The following is a 23,564-nucleotide window of genomic DNA, read 5'->3' on the forward strand; positions in this document are numbered from 1 at the left end:
GGCTCAGATTATGATCCCAAGGTCCTCGAATCAAGTTCATCAGTTTCCTTGCTCAACAGAAGGCCTGTTTCTCCCTCTGCCTGCAGCTCTCCCTGCTTGTGTGCTCTCTGACAAATAAGATCTTTAAAATAATAAAAATATATTGTTATTTATTCTAGAGAGACAGTGGGAAACCACATCAGAGAGGGGAAAGGGACAAAAGAAGAGGGAAATCTCAAACAGACTCCAGCACAGAGCCCAACAGAGGGCTTGACTCCACAACCCTGAGGTCATGATCTGAGCCAAATTCGACACTTAACTGATTGAGCTACCCAGGTGTTCCTGAGCTAAGATTTTTAAAAAAATATTGGGGTGCCTGGGTGGCTCAGCAGGTTAAAGCCTCTGCCTTCAGCTCAGGTCATCATCCCAGGGTCCTGGGATCGAGTTCCACATCGGGCTCTCTGCTCAGCAGGGAGCCTGCTTCCTCTTCTCTCTCTGCCTCCCTCTCTGCCTACTTGTGATCTCTGTCTGTCAAATAAATAAATAAAATCTTTAAAAAAAAAAAAGATTTTAAAAAATATTTTTGAAGGGTTATTTTATAGGCGGTTGTAGATCACTGAGAAAATTTGTTTTTAAAGATTTTATTTATTTATTTGACAGTCAGAGATCACAAGTAGGCAGAGGCAAGCAGAGAAAAAGAGAGGAGGAAGCAGGCTTACCGCTCGCCGAGCAAAGACCTCGATGTGGGGTTTCATCCCAGGACCCTGAGATCATGACCTGAGCTGAAGGCAGAGGCTTTAACACACTGAGCCACCCCGGTGCCCCCAAGAAAATTTAAATTTTATGATTGAATCAGCTTAGACCATCGAGAGGATTTCTTTCTGAGCTGGCTTTAATGGATTGCATTTTAGTGTCATAGTACTGATCTACATCGTGGGATAGCTCAAAATCAGAACATACTGCCTCAGTTGCCTAGGTGGCTCAGTGGGTTAAAGCCTCTGCCTTCGGCTCAAGTCATGGTCTCGGGGTCCTGGGATCGAGCCCTACATCAGGCTCTCTGCTCGGCAGGGAGTCTGCTTCCCCCTCTCTCTGCCTGCTGCTCTGCCTACTTGTAATCACTGTCAAGTAAGAAAGTAAAATCTTAAAAAAAAGAGAACATACTGCTTCTCTTGTGCAATTAAGATTTATTGTGAGCACAAGAGAGAGCGAGCATGCAAGCAGGGCTCAATCTCACGATCCTGAGAGCACAACCTGAGCCAAAAATTAAGAGTTGGCTGCCCAACCAAGTCATACAGGTGTCCCTGTAATTTTCTTATTCCACTCTTTGCCAATTTTGTTACACCTCTAAGCAAATGTATAAGACCTAATCCTATGTATGATTCTAACCCTTCTTTTACCATTTTTTGCCCTTTATTATGGCTTCTCCACCATTTGATTTGGTACAACGTTGGTAAGTCACATTAAATCATTTTTAGGGAAACAAGTCAGACTATCCTAAAATTACTCCTTATGGTGCGTGGTATGCGTATTCCTCACTTGTTTAATTCTCCTGATTAAGAAAAAGTTATTGTTATGAGCTGGCAGGGAATAACTGGAGACAATATGAAATAAAAGTTTTCTTATATAAAATTCCTTAGTCAGTCAATGAAGTGTAGAGATAAGGAATAATCAGTCTAGGAGAAATGCCACAAATGTGTACACACACATACATGCATACACACAGTGTTCCAACCACAAAATCTTATGAAAGGAGCTTACATAGGAAAACCAAGGAGTAATCAAGAAAGAAAATCTTATGGACTTTAATTCTGAGATGAAAAGATTCAGCAGCTCTTGAATAAGATATCAATAACCAAAATTTACAGAATTAAAGATCAGTATTTATTATTCAACTATGTGCTAAGCACTATACATGTATTATAGCAAAGCTATACTTACACTTTAATCTAGTAAAGTGGGTACAATTATTCCAATTTTACAAATACTCCCTTACAGCTTGAAGAGGGTGATTTTTCCAAAGTCCATGTAACCAGTAAATAATGGAATTAGAATTTGTATCAATATCGGACTACAAAGAATATCAGTATTTTTTGTCTTAAGTATTAGGGCTGCCTCTGTATACACACATATGTTATCAGATCTTCTAAAGACTCTAGTTAAAGAAGATTAAAACATAGTGAGTGATACTGTGATGAGTGTATGTCAGGGAGCTGTCAGAGTGAAAAAGAAAAAAGTTGCACTTCTTCAGAAATTAAAAAAAACACAGAAACAATTGTTTGGCATGGACATATAAAGTGGGAATGGAAAGAGGTAGGAGTAAATCCATGTGGCACATATTTACATGTAAAATGATACATATTTTAGTGCCTATGTACTAAAAGGAGAAAGTAATCATTTCCAAATATATCACAGAAAAATCAGTATGTCAAGAACCAAAGGAGTTTGCAAAGTAAATAAAACAAAAGGATAAAGAGAATGACACATGTGGAGCTAGACTTCAAGTCTAGCCATATGGACTGAAGTGAATTCATAGAAGATGGAGTGGGCAGGAATAACTGCCAAAAGAACAAATCACACTCCATACTATTTCATTCCCAGTTCTGATGTTTTTATTTTAGAGAACACATCGATCAAACAGGTTAGTGCTACTGCTTCCTTGTTCTGGGTATTTCTATACTCCATTTCAAAAAACATACAGTCAAATCTATCTTCGTCCATTCTGTGAATGAAGTAATAAGCAAAAAGGATCACTGGTTACTTCAAAAGAACCTAGAGGGGAAAAACACATACAGCTCACTTAAATCAGATTTAAACAGTCTTTATAATTAAGATGAGAAAAAAGAAATAAAAACTGAAAATTAACTAATGTGACAATAAAATATTACAAACTGTCTAGACTACCAAAAAAATTTACAACTGTTTTTTTGTGTGTGTGTGTGATTACCACATTTGCCTTTGTGATCTCATCTGAAAAAGATATACTAAGTATACTAAGGCATGGTCTGTTTTTCTGACATATAAAGATGTATTAGCAATATTATCCCTTAACAATCCTATTAATATAGACAACTGTGATTTTAGTCAGAAAAACTGTACCAAGAGGAAAACCTTGAGGCAAAAATAATTCTTGCAAAACTTCACACAAAATAAAACACAAAATTATAGTAGAACACCTCAACAAATAAAATGAAATTTAAATGTTATGCTCTTACCCTATTACCCTAGGTAATTTTTTTTTTTTTAATTTTAAGTAGGCTCCATGCCCAATGTGCAGCTTGAACTCACAACTCTGACATCAAGATTCACATGCTCTATGGACTGAGCCAGTTAGGCCTCCCTACTTTACATTTTCAGTAAGTTATACAATAAACAATTAAATTTTGTTTCAGATTAAAATTCAAGCTGGTCATCTTCTTTCAATTCTAAAGCACTAACATCTCTATATGAACTATATATGAAAATTTGTAATAGAAAGAAAACTGTCCAAAAAGATTTAGAAATTCCAACCGTATTAACTTAGGGTGTATAGTTTTGTGTTCCATAAGTATTTCTTAATAGAAGATAAGTTCCTTTTATACCTTTTTTTTTTTTAAAAGGAAAGAATACTACATATTTAGACAATGGTATCAGTTATTCTAGCTTCATGTTACTATTCATCCATGGTATAGTGATCTAAGGAATCCATTCCTCTTCTCCTTAACCTGAAACTGCAAAGAACCTGAAGGTTCTTTGTGTCTTACCTTAACAAGGGATGCCTTTTCATTACCAAACCTTAAAATGATATGCTCATTAATTTTACATATAAGCCACCTAAAATGGTCACCCATAGCTTGCCTTAATAACCTTTATTTGAACAGATTCCCCACCATAGGAGATAACCACAAGCACAAACAGTGGTAACTTTTTATTGGTATATCACAGCTCTCATCACAGAGCATTTCATTTCTTCAGATACTACAACAGATTTAGAAAAATGCATGATATATAATGCAATAAGCACTTTATTAGCAGGTAGGAGACTTGGGCCCTTGTTGTGGTTCTATAACCTTGGGAAAGTTACTAACTTCTGTGAACCTTAGTTTCCTTACCAGCATATTCAAGATTGTAATATATAGCCTCTAAGCTTTCCAGCTTAAAAACTCTAAACTTCGGGGCGCCTGGGTGGCTCAGTGGGTTAAAGCCTCTGCCTTCAGCTCAGGTCATGATCCCAGGGTCCTGGGATCGAGCCCCGCATCGGGCTCTCTGCTCAGCAGGGAGCCTGCTTCCTCCTTTCTCTCTGCCTGCCTCTCAGCCTACTTGTAATCTCTGCCTGTCAAATAAATAAATAAAATCTTTAAAAAACAAAACAAAACAAAACAAACCTCTAAACTCAATCACAGGCACTTGTATGCGGTAGTTCAATCTGTTATTACATATGTTAACAGGAAACAGGACTCCTTTTCTTTAAATAATAATTTCTCTTCTGGATACCCTGTTTTTACCATCTATAAAACTTGAAAACAATTATTTATGTACTACTTTAATGAGGCTAATTAACACTTCTAAATGTTTACATGTATATCCTAGAAAAAAAGACTTATTGTTTCAATTACTTTTATCTGAACGACTAAACTTTTATTTTCTCTCCAGTTATAAAATACCTAAGTCATAATGCCATACTGCATATTTCAAAGTTGCTGAGAGTAGATTTTTAAAGTCCTCATCACAAGAAAAAAAGAATTCTGTAATTACATATAGTGATGCATGTTACCTAGACTTACTATGGTGACCATGTCCCAATGTATATAAATATTAAATCATTGTGTTGTACATCTAAAACTTATATGTCGATTATATCTCACTAAAAAGATTTATTCTCTAGTAAACATCTATAAATTAGTAACTGCTTTTCTGATTTCATTAGAAACTTGAAAAAAATCAGAATCAATCTGAACTTAAGTCTAGATGAAATTAAGAACCACAGGACTTTTCTTTCTGTCCAATTGATCTTAGAACAGCTTGTTTCCAGCAACAATAGATACTATAGTTAAAATAAACTCGTGGCTGAATGAGTAAATGGATCTGCATCTTACTATAAATTTCAATTCTGAAATTTAATCTTTCCAGGGACTTTAAAAATCCCCATTTCAGGGCACCTGGGTGGCTCAGTGGGTTAAAGCCTCTGCCTTCGGCTCAGGTCATGATTCCAGGGTCCTGGGATGGAGCCCCGCACTGGGCTCTCTGCTCAGCAGGGAGCCTGCTTCCTCCTCTCTTTCTGCCTGCCTCTCTGCCTACTTGTAATCTTTGTCTGTTAAATAAATAAATAAAATCTTCAAAAAAAAAAAAAAATCCCCATTTCTTCTATGTAGCCTCTCCAAATTCTAAAATAGGTAATTACAATGTGGATACTCTGATTAAAGTGTCTTAAGGTAGTTGTTGATGCAAAGAAAAATAAAGCTATTTACCCTGAAAGATATAAACACAGAGAACGCAAATGAGAAGGGGAGGACACACACATACAGAAAAAAAGTGAGGCAGAGATGAAAAATGTCAACACTGGGGAAGTTAACTTGAGGAAATGAATGAAAGAAGCATACAGGGCGACCAAGAGGAGGAAGAATACACAGATAGGGAAGAAAAAACACAAATCAAGAAAATGCAAGACAGGGGCGCCTGGGTGGCTCAGTGGGTTAAGCCTCTGTTTTAGGCTCAGGTCATGATCCCAGGGTTCTGGGCTCAAGCCCCACATCGGGGTCTCTGCTCAGTGGGGAGCCTGCTTCCCCCACTCTCTCTGCCTGCCTCTCTGCCTACTTGTGATCTGTCAAATAAATCAATAAAATCTTAAACAAGAAAAAAAGAAAATGGAAGAAAGTAAGCACAGAGACAGAAAAGCAATGAAGAAAGGTGAACAGAGTAGAACGGATAAGCAGACACAATGACAAGGAAATGGGACTAGATAGATAAGACAACTAGTTAAAGAAAAAATTATTTTCACCCCATAAGTTTTCCAAATTACCTACTTTTGTTGCTATCTCCCCAGTGTTGCTAATAAAAAGGAGACAGTTTATTTTCTACAAAATGGTTAAACAATATATATGTCATTTATCTGGCAGATTTTTAAAAACCTGACTTACTGTGAGAGGCATAATTTTTGCCATCATTGAGATTCACATGTTAGATGTGAAAGAATAACTTGATTGGGGGGGGATACTCTTACAATGTATACATCTATCAAATCATTATGTTGTATACTTTATATATCTCACACTTGTCAATTATACCTCAATAAAGCTGGAAACGTTCATATATATCAATATACTGGGGAAAGGTCCCTAATTTTACATACTGCTAGTTTTTTGTTTTGTTTTTTCTCCCCCCCAAAATAAAAAAAAAATGATAGTACCTTCGTTAGGCCAAATTCATCCTAAGGTAAGGACCTATAAAGCCATTTATGATTTCATACCACAATGCCTTATATACCAGTAGACTGATTAACACATTCTTAGTAGAAAATAACTTACCATTTAGAGTCAAAATCCAAACATTTTAGTCCTGTTTCCATTTTTTGCCCCCTTTCCTTTACTTGGTATGTTATGCTCTATCTCTTCTATGTAGATTCTTTCAGTAGCCGTCAATCTGAAGAATTCCTTCTTCTGCTGCCACCTACCAGTTTATCTCTCTGCTGCAGCAGAAGGGTATATAGAAAAAGTTCTTGCTTACTATTCAGAATAAATGGAAAAATTCCTTTAACATTTCATATTTTCACATGTGTATGAGCTTCCTCACTGATTCCCCAAGATCTCCCCACCCAAGTCAAAACAACAAAAATCCCAATCACAAAAAATTAAACAATGTATGATCAATATTCATGCTAAGCTGGGAATTTTTTAAGAGGAAAGATGTAGATACTCAGCAGTTGCCATCTCAAGGAACCATTTATTTTGTTATACTTTTCTTTTTCACCTATCCCTACAATCTTATGTATAAGTGAGCAACTTAAAATTTTAATGAGAGAGTCCACAACTCCTGTAAATTTTAAGTTCAGAGACTATTAAAGAATTGTGGAAGATGCAGCAATAAAGGAATTTTTAATAGTAATTCTAGAAACTAAAGGCATTAGGTGCTTTACCTGCATGAGTTTTCAATGTTCTGGACTGCTTATTGCTCAATGGCTCTGAATACATTAAAACACGAACACATACGCCACCTATATTTAAAATAGGGTAGCATTTGTATGCCCATATAAACACTGGGTATATCTTTTGCAAGATTAAGTCACTGAGTCCTTTTAAAAGGACTGATCACAAATGCACATTTCCTCAAACTATATATATATACACAAAAAAAATCAGGGTGAAAAAGGGAGACAGAGGGACAAATGTAATAGCAATTGTAGAACTGGAAACTAACACAACATAAAATGTTTTCTGTTTGTTAAAGTCCTGAGATTAATTTCTATTCCCATTCCCTTTGTCACTGAAGGTTTAGGTTTCAAGGTTATTCTTTATTAGCTATTAAAGAACAGTATCCACTAATGAATAATAATAATGGCTTGTTTTTGTTCCACCCCCCCTACTACCTTTACCCCAAAATAGTTCTGCCAACATAAGAAATAAAACAAACACTGACATAAGCACCAAAGGCTAGTCAACAGTGGCATTGCAGTTACATTGTTTCTACTTTCTCATTCCTTCCCCCGATCTCAAACCCCACCCTTTGACCTCTGTATATGGGATGAGCCTGAGCAGGAGAGTTGGTGATGTCAGGACTGCGCCGTTCCCACGGATGCTCCTAGAGGCCTGCTGTGCTTCTGGGAACTGGGGCACAGTGATGTCTGTCTGACTGAAACCTAAAACAACAACAATTCACCCCACCCCTCATGTTCCCAAACCCCACAGTAGCAGCCAGGTATATACACTATATAAGGCCCAGCTAATAAGTTTGAATATGATGAAATCTGAAAGCAAGACCGTTCTTAACAAGTCCGTGACTTTCATGGGGAAGCTGAATGGAGACTGTGAAATTCTCCAAGTCCCACACAATCACATAGTCCACACATTCTAATGCTTGCCATTCTTAGTAAGAGAACAAGGTTCTCTGGTACAAGCCCTTTTTAGTATATATCACAAATTCCTTCAGGAGGCAGTTGGGATTCCTCTGTTAGTAAATTTTACTTCAACACATACATATTTTTGTCTTAGGATATTTAGGGGAGAGATGGCCCTATCTTATATGAGTGAATTGAAGCACAAAACAGGTTAATGATTCATTTTATGCCTTCAGCTGTAAAATGCATAACAAGCCATGATATCCTATTAGCTAACTAGTGAACTTAAAACCTCTTCAGATAGGATATCTAAAGTCACAGAATAAAATTGTGCAGAAGTCTATCCTGAAAAGGTCCTGATCACTGTCACTAAAGTTCTACCTAACAGGAAAGAAAAAAAAAAAAAGATTATCTTCCCAACGGCAACAACTCATATTAGAACTAAAACTTTGGTTAACACAGGAGGAAAAAAGAGGAAAGGGTAAGGGACTGGTGTAGACAGAGAAAGGTATACTACATTAAGTAACAGAAAGGCTATATTAAAATGGACAAGTTGTATTGCTATTCCTGCCACTAACTTTGTTTTATATTTTATAGCCTTGGTTAATACACTTAATGATTTGTGCTTCAGAAATGCCCTCCAATCTGTTTGAACCTGTAATTTAAAAAATTTGAACCACTATGATAACATGAAACTGTTCATATCTACCTCTTTGTTAGAAGAAGTATCTTAGAAATACTAAAATGATTAGTTCCTGAGATCACACTGTTCCTAAAATAACTGAAATGCTTTCTATTATCTTTGTCTCATCATTCCTTTTCACTTTCATAATGATGTCACAGAAAGAGAAGCACTAAGATCAACTCAACACTATGGTGAGTTTTTACCATATATATAACCTAGAGCCTAATTTTACCTTTTCAAAACTCTAGTTTTCCATACCTGTCAACTCCTAATTGATGTCTTTATACTGTGAGCTCACTGTGTATTCCGAACACCAACCCCTGAAAAAGCTTAAGCCAGAGTAGCACAATGGAAGAAACAAACAAACCCAAAACAAAAACAAAGCCAAAAGTCACACTCTGAAATAATTATAGACATATAAGCAAGGAATGGAGTTATCTAAATGGCTAAAGTAAATCCCCAAAGTCCTGAGTTCATCCCAACCAATTCAAACTTTACCCCCAAAAGTTCTTCCTTAATCAAATTATTTGTTAGATATACTTAGGCATTATTTTCTATACGAGAGTTTTTACAAATCCATGGTTGCCTTTTAAAGTACATAAAGAAAGAAAAAACTTTAAAAAGAAAGTAAAGTTAGCCTTGCGATGGAAAGAAAGGAGAATCAAATTACCTGCAAGCAGGCTGGGGCTGTGCCTGAATCCAAACCGCTGCATTTACCATTCATTATACAGCTGCATTATTGGGGGAAGGGGAGTTTAGAAGGGCACTGACCCCGAAAGTTCTCAATACTTCTCACTCATCATCAGGAAGGGGGAAGAAGGAAAGTTTTTTCTCTGGGTATTTTTTTGTTTGTTTGTTTTTGTTTTTTTGGCTCCTGAAAAGGCTGGCAAAGAACAGTAACAGTGCAAGCAGTTAGAATATTTCTTTAAAAACAATTTTAAAAAATGCAAAACATTAAGGAATTTAAAACACCAAATTTCCGTTAATATAGAAAGAATTTTCACTAGAGTTAGGCAGCCACCCCAAAACAGCATGGCAAAAGGGCACTGATATAAAGGAAATAAAATACCACACAAAAATCCAAAACAAAACTAAAAACATTTCAAATTAAACCTGGAAGACTAGAAGATTCCAACAGCAGATTTCTGGCCACTACTGAAACATTCCAAAATCCAAGCTTCAAAGGCGCCTAAATGTATCTTAAATGAAACTTTGGTGTTTTTTTTTTTTTTTAAAGAGAAAAAAAAAAAAAGAAAGAAAGAAAGAAAGAAAGCAGTGAACCTGGTTATAAATCCTGCAATATATTACATTTAAAAATATCCTAGTACAACAAAACAAATTTTAAAAGAAATTAAACAAACAAACAAACAAATAAAAACAGTAGCAGCAGAGGTTACCTGTCTGAGCACCTACATTTTCTTAGGAGGGGATCGTGTCTCACCAGCCATATAGCCCATAAACCTTCTCAAAAAGAGTGAGCCAGGAGAAAAATGTAACACAAGATTTGATTTCACAATGTCTCTACGCTCCCCAGACCCCAAACTGGGGATTCACTGAATGAAGAGAATTTGTTTTTCCACTGTTTTCTTCTTGAGAAAAAGAAGAGATGATTTTGAAAAGTCAATTCTTTCAATGCCTTCGATACCTTCTTAAAAGTCTGATAAAGTGCTTGATGAAAACAAGTCTCTTGGTGATTTTTTTTCTAACGTTCCAGCATATTTTCTTATTGATAGCATATACACAAAGATTTCAAAGTTCAGTGGAGCAAAAGCCAGCAGAAATGACCAATCAATTATTAGGCACCAAAAAAAGAAAAAAACTATTAAAAATCTTAAGTGAATAGGTCGTGCGTGTATGTGTGCGTGTCTGTGTGTGCGCGCGTGTATGTAGTCCAGTTTTCATCATAGGTAACATAAAAACAGTATCAGAGTTACTTTTAAAATACAATTAAGAATTACAATTTTAACAATACACAATTTCACAATAATTCAGATTTGGGCATAAGAATTACACATAATTGATAAATACATTTTTACCTCTCATAATAGCAATGAAGATTATACAATTATTAAACAATATGAAAATATATTTAACTTTCACTTAAATATCTGAGGTGTTTCATCTGGGTTCTTCCAGAATGATTTGTTCATATTCTTTACCTTAATTTGAGGGAGTTCAAGAAGATATTCACGTTTTTAAACTCTAAGATGATCATTCCTAACGTCTTTATTCTAACGTGTGTGTACAAATCCAGAAATAGGTTGGTAAAGCTATGTTTTAATATAGTGTGAATGCACAAAACATTGATCAGTAGTGAATAAAACTAAAGGTGAAATAATCTGATAATCGTATATGGTTAGTGTGGTAAAATAGTTTTAAAGGCTATCTACATTTTTCCTGATACCTTATCCCACCCAACACAAACCCCTGAACTTTTTATCAAGTAGAGAGGGTGTTCTATTAATGTTTTTAAATTTGCAAATCTATATACATGTGATATATGTAGGTATTTAATGTATCATAATTTATGTGACAACCAGATGCTCTCTACACGATCATATAAATGAATTAATTAAGCACTTCTTTCTCCCTCATTTATTTCTCTATCCCAAATATGCATCCTCCTATGGTCATTCAGTGAAAGAAGTACCAAGTATTTCTTTCTGTTAATGAGTCAGAGGTACTTATAAACATACGTAAGGCCCAAAATAACCCTATGCAAGTCAAACTCTTTTATATGCGATTAGAATATATTAAAATAAATTAGAAAATCTTATTATCATCTTTTTGAGGTGAAATGAGACACTGCACAGATTAGAGGTACTATTCTATTTGCCAACAATCAACCTTTCACTCAACTTTAATATTATTTAATTCTATGGAAAAAAAACAAATTTTATTACATTCCTTTTTAAAATGGGGGCAAAACTGTACAAGCATGATCAAACCTCTGTTAGAGCTGGTTAATACTGATCTTTATTATTGCCTCGAAGTCTCTCTAGTAGTGTCCGAGAAATTATGTTTAAGGTCCATCTGAAGGAAAAAAGCACTGGAGAGGCAAGAAAGGACTCGGGTAAAAGCTTCAGAGGATTGCAGTAAGATGGAACTTGCTGTTTAAAAAAAATTACGTTGAGCTCTGGAGCATCTCCATTTCTTAACACAGCTTCCAAACCCATTATTCAAATAGATTTACCCATGTTTTAAAGGCTCGTGTTATATGCCATTTGGGGCTTTTATAAATTCAGAAATTAAAGGAATATAAAAAGTGGACAGTACTGAAGGCTTCAGAGTTGGGCTATAAGAGACTTAATACTGCAAAATAAGTCCCCAAACAAAAACGTCCAATCCACCCCACCCTAAAACCTATGTATAATAGGAGAAAATGCACAGCCAGAAGCATAGAAAAGCATGTAGCCTTAAAGAAATCATACACTGAACAGTCTAGAACCAAAGAAAAAACCAAACAACATACATATACATAAAAAGGCCTAAGAAGCATCTAGTCTCTTTATGTCTTTAGTGAGTACCTCTAACCCAGTGTAGCTATTAAAACAAGTTATCTGATATTTAAAGTAAAAACTGTGTTTCCCCATCATGCTCCATTTTCTAGAATCTATCCTTTTTTGACTGGTTGGTGTAAACAAAAAGCAAAATACATACACATGCATGCGTGCACACACACACACACACACACACATATATATATATATATACTCCCTCCTAAAATGTGAAAAATGCAAATATATAATGCTGGTATTATAAAATCACTTCAGCTTTATACTTAAGAACTTATAGGCCCTTAATCTGCCCCCCAAAAATATTTTTCCTTGTCCTTATACTTTAAATGCCCAACCACCAAAAGAAAAAAAGGAAGGCTTTAAATGCACATGTTTCAAGTCAGTGTCTTGTTAACAAAAAAGGTAGCACTTTCTTCACTTTGGCCATTGTTAAAGATGCAGGCATAGATCAGGGAATGTTAGACTAGCATGTATTAAAAAAAAATTGCAACATTAACAGAGCATATCTTTCAAAAAAGGTTAAAACACTAACAAATACAAGTCAACGCACATATTTTAAACTAGTGTAATTTTATCTACATTGGAATAAATGTCATTTTGTGTACCACACATTGCAATACTGTTCATTTCCCTTTCATCATACGAAAATGCCAATTATGTCATTAAGAAACCTTTATTGGATTATATCAATGTTGCCCTCCCACCCAAATTAAAGGAAAACCAAAAAACAGAAATAATAAAATTCCAGTAAAAGAGCGCCTCAAGACTTCATAAACTATGAACATAAACTTGCTAGTTAATATGGTAGAGGCAGAACTTTCAGATTTGTAAAAATTCCTATAATTTAGGTAGATCTTTTCCTCTCTCATTACAAACCTTTGCAACGTAATGTGAAGTTACGCTATGCCAAAATCTGTGCAATTGTACAAAAGCAAAAGCGAGGGGCCGTGAAAAAAACTGTTCTTCATGGCCTTCATGTGAGAGCACACACACTGAGTAATTTTAAAGGGTAAGTATAAAAGCCTGACACTTCTCTGTGTCTCACCTCTTCCGCCATTCTACCTGTGGTATCTGTAAATGAAAGTCAATAACATCTTAATAGCAGAGGTCTAATCTAGCTCCCCTTGCTTCTCTCCTGACTAACTCTACTAAATTTTCTCTCATCTTCCTGAGTACCTTCCATGAACAGCATTGCAAGTTGGTTAAAAAAAAAAAAAAAGAAAGAAAGAAAGAAAAAAGAAGAAAAAGAACATGAGTTTTACAAGGGAGTTGTTGGTAATTATTTACCGGTGGAGTCACTCCACCAGGAGTTTGATCTCATTGGCTATCAGCTGGTTCATGTTGAACAGGCCCCCTGGGAGCTTGGTGAGCAGCTCTCGCTCGGTGCTTTCAGGGTCGCTGTCAACAGAGCTGGAACTTGCGCTCATGTTGTCGACAGCAGTGCTGGCTGGGGGACCCAGCTCCGGCTCACTAGTCTCACTGGCCGTGGACACCACGGAGAGCAGGGACATACGCCGGGTGAGCCGGCCAGAGGGCAGGAGGGAGGCGGCATAGTCCGCTATGATACCAGCTACATCTAGATTACAAGCCTTATCAAAGGCGATGAAACCTACATTTGCATTGGCCTCGCAGACACAGAAGGAGCCGTCATCTTTCATCAATAGGTCAATGCCACACACATCCATCCCCAGGATATTAGACACCTGGATAGCTAGCTGCTTCCCCTGTTCACTCAAGGAGCACATCATCCCCACACCACCTGGCAAAAAAGAAACAAGGTAAGTTACCAAAATGATAAATTTCTGGAGTAAAACTAAAGCTTGCCTGTAATGTTAATTGTCTTTTGAATCAGTAGTGATAACAAATGACATTTTACTGTACCACTGTGACTTCCTAAGCCTAAGTTTCCTTCATTAGAGAATCCCTGTCCAATTCAATCAAAGAAATAATTTAGTACTTTTTCTTATTATTTTTTTAATTTTTTTTAAAGATTTTTATTTATTTACTTATTTGACAGACAGAGATCTCAAGTAGGCAGAGAGGCAGGCAGAGACAGAGGAGGAAGCAGGCTCCCCACTGAGCAGAGAGCCTGATGCGGGCCTCGATTCCAGGACCCTTAGATCATGACCTGAGCTGAAGGCAGAGGCTTTATTTATTTATTTTTTTAAATTTTTTATTTTTTATAAACATATATTTTTATCCCCAGGGGTACAGGTCTGTGAATCACCAGGTTTACACACTTCACAGCACTCACCAAATCACATACCCTCCCCAATGTCCATAATCCCACCCCCTTCTCCCAAACCCCCTCCCCCCGGCAACCCTCAGTTTGTTTTGTGAGATTAAGAGTCACTTATGGTTTGTCTCCCTCCCAATCCCATCTTGTTTCATTTATTCTTCTTCTACCCACTTAAGCCTCCATGTTGTATCACCACTTCCTCATATCAGGGAGATCTTACCCTAAAGATACAAATGTAGTGATCCAAAGGGGCACATGCACCCGAATGTTTATAGCAGCAATGTCCACAATAGCCAAACTATGGAAAGAACCTAGATGTCCATCAACAGATGAATGGATCAAGAAGGCAGAGGCTTTAACCCACTGAGCCACCCAGGCGCCCTACTTTTTCAATATGCTATTCTGAAGATGGCATTAAACTTTCACAGAAACCTATTTTATTTGAAACAATACAAATTGAGGCAAAGGTATTTTAAAGACTTTATATTTTTATGAAGACAGAGGAGAGGAGAAAACGGAGAGTATCAGGGAAAAACTATTCTCAAATAACAGGAAGAAATACGTGTCTGATTTAAGCATAGGGAAAGAGAAGTCAACCATTAATGGAATGTAAAACCACGGATGAGCATCCAGATTGACCAATCTGGGGTGGAATCAGAGTTGGAAATGGAATTAATGGTAGGTTACAAACCAGAGAACTTAATAGAACTGAAGGAATAAAATGAATTATAGAACTGAAGGAATAAAATGAATTATATTGGCAATTACACTAAAACAAACTGAAATTTCCCACAGTATAAAAGACAAAGTTTATCAGGGCGCCTGGGTGGTTCAGTGGGTTAAAGCCTCTGCCTTCGGCTCAGGTCATGGTCTCAGGGTCCGGGGACTGAGCCCCGCATCGGGCTCTCTGCTCAGTCGGGAGCCTGCTTCTTCCTCACTGCCTGCCTCTCTACTTGTTCTCTATCAAATAAATAAATAAAATCTTAAAAAAAAAAAAAAAGACAAAGTTTATCTATATCCTATACCAAAATGAAAAAATTTTTGAAAATAAAGGGATGGGGAAAGAGATAACGGACAAAGGCAAAAACAAGCTTCACTTAAGAGCCTTACAGTATATATCCATATACCCATTTTTCCTTTATCAAATATTGACAACAATCAATCATGTTTTTGCCCAAAACAAACAAAACCTTAACTCTTTTTTTTTTTTTTAAAGAGAAAGAGAGAGCTTGTGAGTGGGGGGTTGGGACAGATGGAAAGGGAGAGAAAGAATCCTGTGGAGGCCCCATGCTCAGCTCAGCGAGGGATCTCACAACCCTGACATTAGGAACCGAGGGATCTCACAACCATGGGATAAGGAACCGAGCATAATCAAGAATCCGATGCTCAGCCGATGGAACTGAGATGCCCCAACACATTATAAAACACTTTTTACAGGCAACATTCTCTGACAATAACGCAAGATTAGAAATTAGAAATTAATGACTTAAGTAACCAAAAGGTTAAGGACTTAGAAATTGGAACACTGATCCCCTAAATTAAAGGAAAACAAATACCATCTGTAAAAACACTTCATACCAAAATTTTTATTTTGAAATTAGAAAGAAGAAATTAAGTACTCTTAGAAAAAGAAACTAAAAAGAGAGTTTTAATAAAAGATTGAATAACTAGAATAGAAAAAATAGAAAGGAGAAAAAAAACCAAATGCTACTCTGACAAAATTATGAATGATATCAAAGACGGAATTGCAGACAAAAGAGAGATTCAAGTAAACATAAGCAATCATCTCATAAAGAAATTGAGACTGAAACCTTAAAAAATGGCTGATTTCTAAGCAAATGAGAAATCACCAATACTGATCCAAGAAGAAGCAAACTTTATTAAACAGGCCAACCACTATTACAGAAGAGACCAGAAAGGTGATAGAAGAGCTACTTCTACAAAAAGAATCAGGACCTGATGGGTTCAAAGTGGAGTTGTCTTTAGCTATCCTTTAATCCGATGTCAACTTTACCTGTAAAATGCCCTAGGAAAAGACTGAAAATTCCAATACACTGATTAAAACCAATGTTATATAACCTTGATATCAAAAGTGATCAAGACATTTTAAAAAGTAACATTAGAGACCAATCTTCAATTAAAACAGATGTAAATATTTTCGTAAAATACTAAAGGAGGGGCGCCTGGGTGGCTCAGTGGGTTAAAGCCTCTGCCTTCGGCTTGGGTCATGATCCCAGGGTCCTGGGATCGAGCCCAGCATCGGGCTCTCTGCTCAGCAGGGAGTCTGCTTCCTCCTCTCTCTCTGCCTGCCTCTCTGCTTCCTTGTGATTTCTGTCTGTCAAACAAATAAATCTTAAAAAAAAAAAAAAAATACTAAAGGAATCCCAATTTTAAAACATGCTAATACCTATTTAAAGGTTTATTCTAGAAATGCAAGAATAGTTCAAAAACTGTTTTAAATTTAAAATTTATCAACATAATCCATTACACATCAAGAAATTAAAGGTGGAAAACACACTAATCAATACAAGGATTCCAAAAGGCATAGGATAAAATTAGACAGTCATTCCTACTTAAAAACTCCAGGAGAATGAAGCTACTTAAATATTCTGAATAGCAAAACATTAAACAATCTCAATGAAAATCAGAAACTTAGATACTTAAAATCATTACTTAACACTGTTCTAGAGGTACTCAAGCAGTGGTTCTCAAAAGGGGGAGAATTTAAAAACTGAAATGTGGCATTTTGGATTGGTCAACTGAGATTAGAGGAGGAGGGCTCTATAGCAGGCATTTAGTGGTTACTGGAAATGTTAAACAAAAAGAGATGACAAATATGATAAAAAGCAATTCATATAGAAGTACATATAAATTACCAAGAAGCTATGAAAAATATGCCCATCATTAACAGGGAAATAAAATTAAATTAACCTATGCCTGGGTGGGTTAAGCCTCTGCCTTCAGCTCAGGTCATGATCTCAGGGTCCTGGGATCAAGCCCCACATCGAGCTCTCTGCTCAGTGGGGAGCCTGCTTCCTCCTCTCTCTGCCCACCTCTCTGCCTGCTTGTGATCTCTGTCTCTCTGTCAAATAAATGAATAAATAAAAAATAAATCTTAAAAAAATTAAAATAATAGTGAGATAGCATTTAACTTCCATTAAATGGGCAAAAACTTAGGATAAAAAAAGTAAGAGTTCTTATGAGGGGGAGAAGAAAAAAGGGTATTTTAATATGTTAGATATAGAAATACACTTCTCGCCTTCTGGTAAATTAATCTGACTACATCTCAAACAATTAAGATATTTTGATCCAGCAATACTAATCTTGAAGACTCCTCAACACAAAAGTACCAGTATGTAAAAGCATTATTCACAAAGATATGTATTTAAAGTAAATGCTCACAGTGGCAAAAAACTGAAAATAAGTGCAAATCAATAAGGGGACAGATGTATACAGTAGGTGAAAGGAGTAGAAGAGGTAAGGAAAATTAGGGGGGAGGATGAAAGGATGATATTTAAATAATTTTATAAATTATTTCTGTGTATAAAACTAAAATGTTTTAAAGTCAACCAAAACCTATTCATTATGGAAAAAACCAAAAGTCTTTGCAAAAACAGCTTGAAAGCTCATTTCCAGTACTAACCATAATTATCTAACATTTAGTTAACTATCCATCAGATGTGTCTACATAATTTCACATAACTGAGATCATATTATAGTTAATAAACATTAAGAGTACAGAGGCACACAGCTTAACAGTTTAAAAAAAAAAGCTAAATTCATGTCATTTACTTGGAAATCTAAATGGTATCTGTAATCCATGTAATTTTTTCAATTTTGGAAATCAACATATTCAAAGAGTTGTTAAGAGCACAACTCTGGAGCCAAATAGTACATTTGCATTCTGGCTGCACCATTATTAGATCTGTTATCTCAAGCAAGTTATTTAACTGTTCTGGGCCTTCCTCATCTCTGAAATAAAATGGGAATACTAACAATACCTAGCAATACCTAAAGAAGTTAATAGTCATTAAGAACTTACTACAGTACCAGAACTTGAGAGGTATACTTTTACTGTAAATATTGAATGTAAGAGAATATTCATATAAAAAAAGGCCTCTGAACAACCTGCTGTCAAAGGGGAGAGGGTGGGGGCTGGGTAATATAGGTGAAGGGGATTAAGAGGTACATACTTCCAATTATAAAACAAAGAGGTCATGGTGGCGCCTGGGTGGCACAGTCCTTAAGCACCTAACTGGTTTCAGCTCAGGAGATTTCGGGTTCATGATTGAGCCCTGCCCCTAGGATCTCTTCTTTGCTCCCTTCCTCTTCTTCACCCGCCCTCCCATGCAAACATGTGTATATCTTTATAAAAAATAAATAAATGAATAAACGGGTCATGGAGATAAAGGTATAGATGAAGAATATAGTCAGTAACAGTGTAATAATGTTATATGGTGATTACTATGCTTATTGTGGTGAACACCAAGTAATTTACAGAATTATCAAATCACTGTGTTGTACACCTGAAACTAGTATGTCCACTACACTGCAATGATAAATATTTTAAAAATGTGAGATATGGGGACACCGGGCTGGCTCAGTGGGTTAAGCCTCTGTCTTCAGCTCAGGTCATGATCTCAGGAACCTGGGATAGAGCCCCTCATCAGGCTCTCTGCACAGCAGGGAACCTGCTTCCCCTTCTCTCCCTACCAGCCTCTCTGCCTACCTGTGATCTCTCTGTCAAATAAATAAAATCTTTTAAAAAATATATGAGATACAAACACACACACACACACACACAGAAGAATATTTTTTTAGCCATTAAAAAAAAAAGAAGTCCTACCATTTGTAGCATGGATAAATTATACTAAGTGAAAAAGTCAAACAGAGAAAGACAAATACTGTATGATTATATGTGGAATTAAACAAACAAACAAGCTCACAGAAACACATAACAGATTGGTGGTTACCAGAATGGGGCTAGGGGGAAGGCAGGGGAAATGGGTGAAGGTGGTCAATGGGTACAAGCTTCCAGTTATAAAATAAATAACTTCTGGGGATATAATGTATAGAATTGATAGCTACTGTTAACAATACTATATTAAATATTTGAAAATTGCTAAAAGTAGATTTTTTAAAAAGATTTATCTTATTTATTTCAAAGAGAGTGAGAGAAGGGAGACCTCCTGCCAAGCACAGAGCCCCACAACACGGAGCTTAATCTCACAACCCTGAGATACTGACCTGAGCCAAAAATCAAGAATCAGACACTTAACCGAATGAGCCAGCCACACGTCCTGAGAGTAGTTTTTTTTTTTTAAAGTTCACACACACACACACACCAGTAATAAATGAAGTAATGGATGTGTTAACTAATCTTATTGTGGTAATCATTTTGCAATACATACATATATAAAATCACTATGTTGTACATTTCAAACTATACAATGTTATATGTCAATTATATCTCAATAAAGATGGAAAAATAAATATCAGGATTAAAAAAAAAAAAAGGCCTCCCTGAGGACAGAATAATGAGGGCATTCAATTTTGGAGAATAAGGCAGAGGTACTTTTGCTCTACCAGATAGTAGGCATAATGGTAGAGGAATTCACATTGCTAATCATACAGGGAATGAAGAGTATATAACAGACCACAGGACCCTGAAACAGAAGAAAGATGGCATTATAAATCAGTAATGAACAAGCCATTCAATAAATAGTGTTGGGAAAACCAGGTGTTACTCATTTGGAAAAAAGAAAATGGGAATCTCTACCTTACACTGAACAAAATCAATTTCTGGTTGCTTAACAAACATAAACATGGAAGCTAAACTTCAAAAAATTTTAGAGAACTATAATAAGAATAGATTACAACCATGTGGTGAAAAAGAATTTCTTTAATAGAAAATAATGTAAAGAAAACCATGAATATGCTTGATACGAAAACTGTAAATTTCTGTTCACTAAAATATATAAGCCAAAAAAGATGAGGAGTGCCTAAGGGGGGGCCTAATCGATTAAGCAGCTGCTTTCAGCTCAGGTCGAGACCTCGAGTCCTAGGATGGTTGGGCTCCCTGCTGGGTGGGGAATCTGTTTCTCTCTCTGGACTCCCCTTTCTCTCTAAAATAAATAAAATCTTTGGAAGAAATAAAAAAGATGAGATATCATAAGCTGGGATGAAAAACTGCATTTACAATTCATGTAAACGATGAAGGATCTGAAGTACATAAAGGACTCTTTTCCAAGTCTTATTAAAAGAACAACAACAAAAAAATTCCAGTAATAAAGGAGGTAAAAGACCTCAACAGGCAATTCAGAAAAGATAGCTGGATAGGGTCAGGAGTACAAATTAAAATAACATAATATACCATCACACCAGGCTGACAAAATGTTTAAAGTCTATCAATATCCCAAGTTGGCAAAAAGGTGGCACTATAAGAAACATATAATGACTTTGGACACTCATTTGGTAATATCTAGTAAAGGTGAAGTTGTATAACTCACTAGGATACAGAAATCTCACTTTTGAGTGAATGGGTTAACCTAGAAACACTCTTGGGCCTATATCTAAAGATACAAAAAATTTCCATAGCAATACTGTTTATAAAAGGTCCAAATTGGAAGCAGTTAAAAGGTAAAATTACGCCGCAGGCAAAATCAGTCAACTACTGCTAAATGTTGAATACACGAATCTCAAAAATAATGGTAAGGGGGGAGGGCGCCTGGGTGGTTCAGTTGGTTCAACTGCCTTCAGCTCAGTCATTATTCTGGAGTCCCAGGGTCAGAGTCCCAGGATCAGGTTCCCGCATTGGACTCTGTGCTCATCGGGGAGTCTGCTTCTCTCTTTGCCTTCTCCCCTTTCATGCTCTATCATATAAATAAATACCATCTTTGAAATATATATATATATCGTTATAAATCATTTATATAAGGTTTTATAACATATGAAATAATATCTTGTTTAGGAAAACAGAAGAACTGAAAGTACTTTTAAGGGAAAGAGAAACAGGAAGTTCAGAACTTGGGGAGAGGAAGAAATGAGCAGGAAAGGGAGTCAACAGAGAACTAAATCAACAACTTATTTTGCAAGCTGGTTAATGGGTACAAATAAATCCTTTATATTATCCTTCATACTTTTCTGTAATTCTCAGTTACTTCAAAATTTTAAAAGTATTACTTAATATATAATTAACTTACCTTTGTTATTTCTTTGCTTAAAGGATAAAAATTGTTAATTAAATTTCACGGTAGAATACTAAGAAGGTAAAGATGTCCCAGAAATGAAAAGATGTCATTCAGCTCTGTAGCTGCTAATAAGCATAATATGATGGGACGGAAACTGGGATATGAAGAACTAATGCCAGGAGGCAGAAATTATTTTTTCAAGAGTACAAAAGAGGCTTTATATCACGATTACCTTTCAAATTCCCTGTGCTCCTATTCCATGGCACTATGCTGAATTTCACACTTGTCAGTATTGTTTTTCTTTACACCTGACTATGTAAATTTCTATTCCCAGCAAACTTTGACTGATTTTACATATATTTAAATTTTATATAAATGGAAAACTATAGGTATTCTCTTCTAAGACTTTCATTTCTTGACTCAACATTATGTTTCTGAGATTTACTGCTGTAGCTGTAGATCTCAGTAATAACCAGGGGTCAAATCATGCAGGGATTGTTAATCTACTGTAAGACCACTATAGACTACTGTACTTTGAATGAAACAAGGAACCACTGGAGGATTTTAAACAAAGCCTGGCTTGAGATGTATTTTAAAAAGATCTATCACATTACTGCGGTGTTAGACTGTAAGAGAATAAAGGTTGGAAGCAAAACAACCAATTAGGGGCTACTACAAGTAATCCAAGTATGGTAAAACAATATTAACGGCAGAAATAATGAGAAATTGTCAGATTTGGATACACTTTGAGAGTAGAAATAAAGAAATTGAAATCTGACAGTTTTGATTTGTGGTATAAGACTTGAAGACTAAGGATTTTGGACTAAATTGGAGAGACAGAGTTGTTGTTAAATGATAAGGAGAAAACTGGGAATGAAATACACTGTGAGGGGGAGTTTATATGGGGAGTACACTTTTGGACAGGATTGTGTTATACAACTACTGGTAGAAAACTGAACAGGCAGCTATTTTTATGTACTTGGAGTTCAGAAAGAAAGCCCAACATGGAGATATAAATTTGAAAATAACAACACAGATAGTATTTAAGGTCACAATCCAAGTCAGATGACTAAGGAAATGAAATACACAGGAAAAACACCCAGACTAAGTTCTAAGGTACTTTAACAATAAGACATCAAGAAAATACACAGTAAAGTAAATCAAAAGCAGTAATCTTCTTTTGACCAATGGGTAAAACAGGTTAGGACCCAGCCTGAGTGAACTACAATTACATGCAAATTAAATATTATCACCAGATGGAATCTTTAACTCTGGTCAGACATTTCATACAAGTGTGAACTGGGTTACAAATTGAGCATGGGTAAAAAGCAAATTTATGTTTCAGAGAAAACCAATTTTATTATTAGAAAACAACTCAAAAGTACATTTATTATATTCATATAATAATATAATTATATTATAACTACTGATCATAGTTACAAGTGAAAGTTAATGTTTTTAAACTTAAGTTTATCTTAAGTTTACCTTAAGTTACATGTAGTTACATATGAATACTCATTGGAGAAGCTATAGTATTATATATACAAGAAAGACACCTGTACTGTTTTTACCTAGTGAGCAGTTGCTTTGCATCCTTCCATCTGTTGAACAACGTAACATGGTGCCAACCACACGGCCTCCCACAACAATGACACGCACATCCCGTCCATGAGACTCCTTAACATACTTCTGGAACAGGTATGGAGCTTCATGGCGAATAAGATGGCTTAGATCAGCCAAATGGTGCTTATCTCGAGCCAAGAAAACCGCTTTGCCTGTGGTTGAAAAAGAATAAAAAATATATGTAAGTGAAACTGCTCACAGTTGATGTGCACCACCTGCATTTTCTTGAGTCTCAACCTGCTCTTTCAGAATCTATTATCTTTTAACCTAAGTAACAGTTATAGTAATGAGTGAAACAATGCAA

At 35.9% G+C, this 23,564-nt stretch overlaps 1 protein-coding gene across 6 annotated transcripts in view; it reads right to left on the bottom strand.

Moving 5' to 3' along the window:
• Nucleotides 1-6,579: 6,579 nt before the first annotated feature.
• Nucleotides 6,580-23,564, bottom strand: part of RIMKLB (ribosomal modification protein rimK like family member B) — a 76,815-nt gene continuing 59,830 nt past the window's right edge. For 4 of the 6 annotated variants that reach the window (XM_004752509.3, XM_013056104.2, XM_004752506.3 and 1 more), the window contains 2 exons: nucleotides 23,209-23,412; nucleotides 7,909-13,967 (listed from right to left, as the gene is read on the bottom strand). In XM_004752509.3, the coding sequence (XP_004752566.1) occupies nucleotides 13,504-13,967; nucleotides 23,209-23,412 (668 nt within the window). In that variant the 3' untranslated portion in view covers nucleotides 7,909-13,503. Of the gene's footprint in view, nucleotides 6,641-7,087; nucleotides 7,166-7,908; nucleotides 13,968-23,208; nucleotides 23,413-23,564 lie in introns of those variants that run through there. The other 2 variants (XR_006604709.1, XR_006604708.1) reach the window with 2 other exon arrangements.

This window comes from Mustela putorius, unplaced genomic scaffold (genome assembly GCF_011764305.1).
Source record: "Mustela putorius furo isolate JIRA1106 unplaced genomic scaffold, ASM1176430v1.1 tig00537227_pilon_pilon_pilon, whole genome shotgun sequence".
NCBI classification, from domain to species: domain Eukaryota; kingdom Metazoa; phylum Chordata; class Mammalia; order Carnivora; family Mustelidae; genus Mustela; species Mustela putorius.